Source organism: Mandrillus leucophaeus, unplaced genomic scaffold (assembly GCF_000951045.1).
Source record: "Mandrillus leucophaeus isolate KB7577 unplaced genomic scaffold, Mleu.le_1.0 Scaffold112, whole genome shotgun sequence".
NCBI classification, from domain to species: Eukaryota; Metazoa; Chordata; class Mammalia; order Primates; family Cercopithecidae; genus Mandrillus; species Mandrillus leucophaeus.
The window spans coordinates 500,919-503,280 of record NW_012099432.1 but is presented as its reverse complement, the minus strand read 5'-3'; the positions used below and the strand labels follow the sequence as shown (position 1 = coordinate 503,280).

The 2,362-nt window shown below is 54.4% G+C and overlaps 1 protein-coding gene across 1 annotated transcript in view; it reads left to right on the top strand.

Annotated features, from left to right (window-relative positions):
* The window catches only part of DNMT1 (DNA (cytosine-5-)-methyltransferase 1), an 86,644-nt gene that overhangs the window by 33,016 nt on the left and 51,266 nt on the right, over positions 1-2,362 (top strand). The window contains exon 10 of the mRNA XM_011994993.1: positions 692-779. Coding sequence (XP_011850383.1) covers positions 692-779 — 88 coding nt within the window. The remainder of the gene's footprint in view (positions 1-691; positions 780-2,362) is intronic.

The window sequence follows — 2,362 nt, the reverse complement described above, 5'->3', positions numbered from 1 at the left end:
TCTAATTAAAAATACAAAAAATTAGCTGGGCGTGGTGGTGCATGCCTGTGGTCCCAGCTACTTGGGAGACTGAGGCAGGAAAATCACTTGAACCCGGGAGGCGGAGGTTGCAGTGAACCGAGATCACATCACTGCACTCCAGCCTGGGTGACAGAGCGAGACTCTGCCTCAAGAAAAAAGGAAAAAGAAAAAACAATTAGCTGAAGCAAATGTTGAGAGTGAGCCTGAATCCAGAGGTGGGCAGAATACCCCAGCTCAGCGTCAGGGCCCTGGCAGAGAGGTAGGTGAAGACTCAGACCCCTGTGTGCAGTCAGCTGTCCACGGTCACTGACTGACGCAGATCGCACATCAGCGCAGCTCTCCTCAGCCCGGGCAGGCCAGACACGGGTCTTCCTCTACCGCAGGCTGGATTCCCATCAGGCCACAGAAATCATGGCGTCCCTTTGTCTACTTTTTGTATTAAACCACTGGCATCTCTGACCAACATTCAGATGGGGTATTGACGGTGTTCCTGAAGACCTTGAGTCCTGGAGTAGTAAATGCCCTCTGGGCTTCCTGCAGTGAGAACTGGAGAGGCAGCCTGTCCTCTGAACCTGGGGAGCTTGTGTCAACCCTTAGGAGCTGTTGGCCCTGGTGCAGGGCGCCCCCTGCCGAGCTGACCAGCCTATGTGTGTGTTGTCTTCTGTGACAGAACACCCAAACAGAAACTGAAGGAGGAGCCGGACAGAGAAGCCAGGGCAGGTGTGCACGCTGACGAGGACGAAGACGGAGATGAGAAAGTAAAGGCGGGATCTTTGTTTCGGAACTCCCCCTTGTTCTTCTGCTCCTGTTTGCTTGGGCGGGAGAGTGCAGGGTGGGGATCTGGGTTCAAGTCCAGTCCCATCCACCCAGGCTCCACGGGGTCATCCAGACTCTGGGAAGGTCACCTTTTCCTCCTCTTGGGGGCCGGGATTTGTGGCTGGATGCCTGTGCCCTATGCCTAGTGAACACTCAGTTGTCCTCTGTCTTTCACACTAGAGAGGGTCTGTGTGCACCTGAGCTGAGATGTGCATGAAGCATCCTCTCCTGAGGCCTCACTGCTGAGAAGCCTTGATACACAGTCAGCTCCGACACACGTCAGCCACACCTCGATTTCTTTCCCAGCCTCCTACGTTCTTCTGAGTCTAGCTCTCCCCCTGCCAACCTCCCCAGTCTAATTCAGCCAAGTGCATATGTTTAAACCCTAAAGCATCATGTGGAGCACTGCTGGGCCTCTGTCAAAGTACAGGACGGCCAGGTTGCCTGCAGGCCCTCCTGCATGAACTCCAGGGAAGGGAGCTGGGTCATCGGTGTGGGACAGCGAGTCCCTATCTAAGAGACGCCGAAGACCCCAAGAGAGTCTCTGGGTTTCTGCCTGTTGCGATCTAGAGAGTGGAGCCCAAAGTCACGGGCTTGCTGGGTGATGAGCACCCTCACTTCTGACCCGGTCGCCGATGGGCTTCCGTCCTCACCCTGTAGCGGGAGAGCTTTTGGTATTGTCTCCTGTCCCTCACCTCTTCTGTCCAAATGTTGGGCACCTTACTGTCAGCACTTGCCTGGGATCCCTGGAGTAGTCACATTACTCCCTGCCCTCTATTGGAAACTGGCAGGGGCCTGAGCTCACACCGCCAACACTTTTGCCTCATGGTAGAAAAGGATGTGAGGGCTGCGCACGGTGGCTCACTACTCTAATCCCAGCATTTTGGGAGGCTGAGGTGGGCGGATCACTTGAGGTCAGGAGTTTAAGACCAGCCTGGCCAACAGGGTGAAACCCCATGTCACCTAAAAATACAAAAATTAGGTCGTCTTTATGGTACGTGCCTATAATCCCAGCTACTTGGGAGGCTGAGGTATGAGAATCACTTGAACCCAGATGGCAGAGGTTGCAGTGAGCCAAGATTATGCCGCTGCAGTCCAGCCTGGGCAACAGAGTGAGACTCTCAAAAATATATATATAGTAATAATAATAAAAGCAGTGCCCAGAGAACAAGGATTGTAGGCTGCTTCACCCCAGGGGGCCCCTTGCACATTAGGTGCCGTCTCTGCCTCCCAAAGCTCTAAGCACCACTGTGCCCTATCCCGAGAGACAGGGTCTTGCTCTGTCACCCAGGCTGGAGTGCAGTGGTGCCATCACAGTTCACTGCAGCTTCGACCTCCCAGGCTCAGGTGATCTTTCCACCTCAGCCTCCCAGGTAGCTGGGACTATAGGCAGGCACCACCATGTCCAGCTAATTTTTTTTTTAAAGTGTTTGTAGAGCCGGGTGTGGTGGCTCAAGCCTGTAATCCCAGCACTTTGGGAGGCCGAGGCGGGCGGATCACAAGGTCAGGAGATCGAGACCATCCT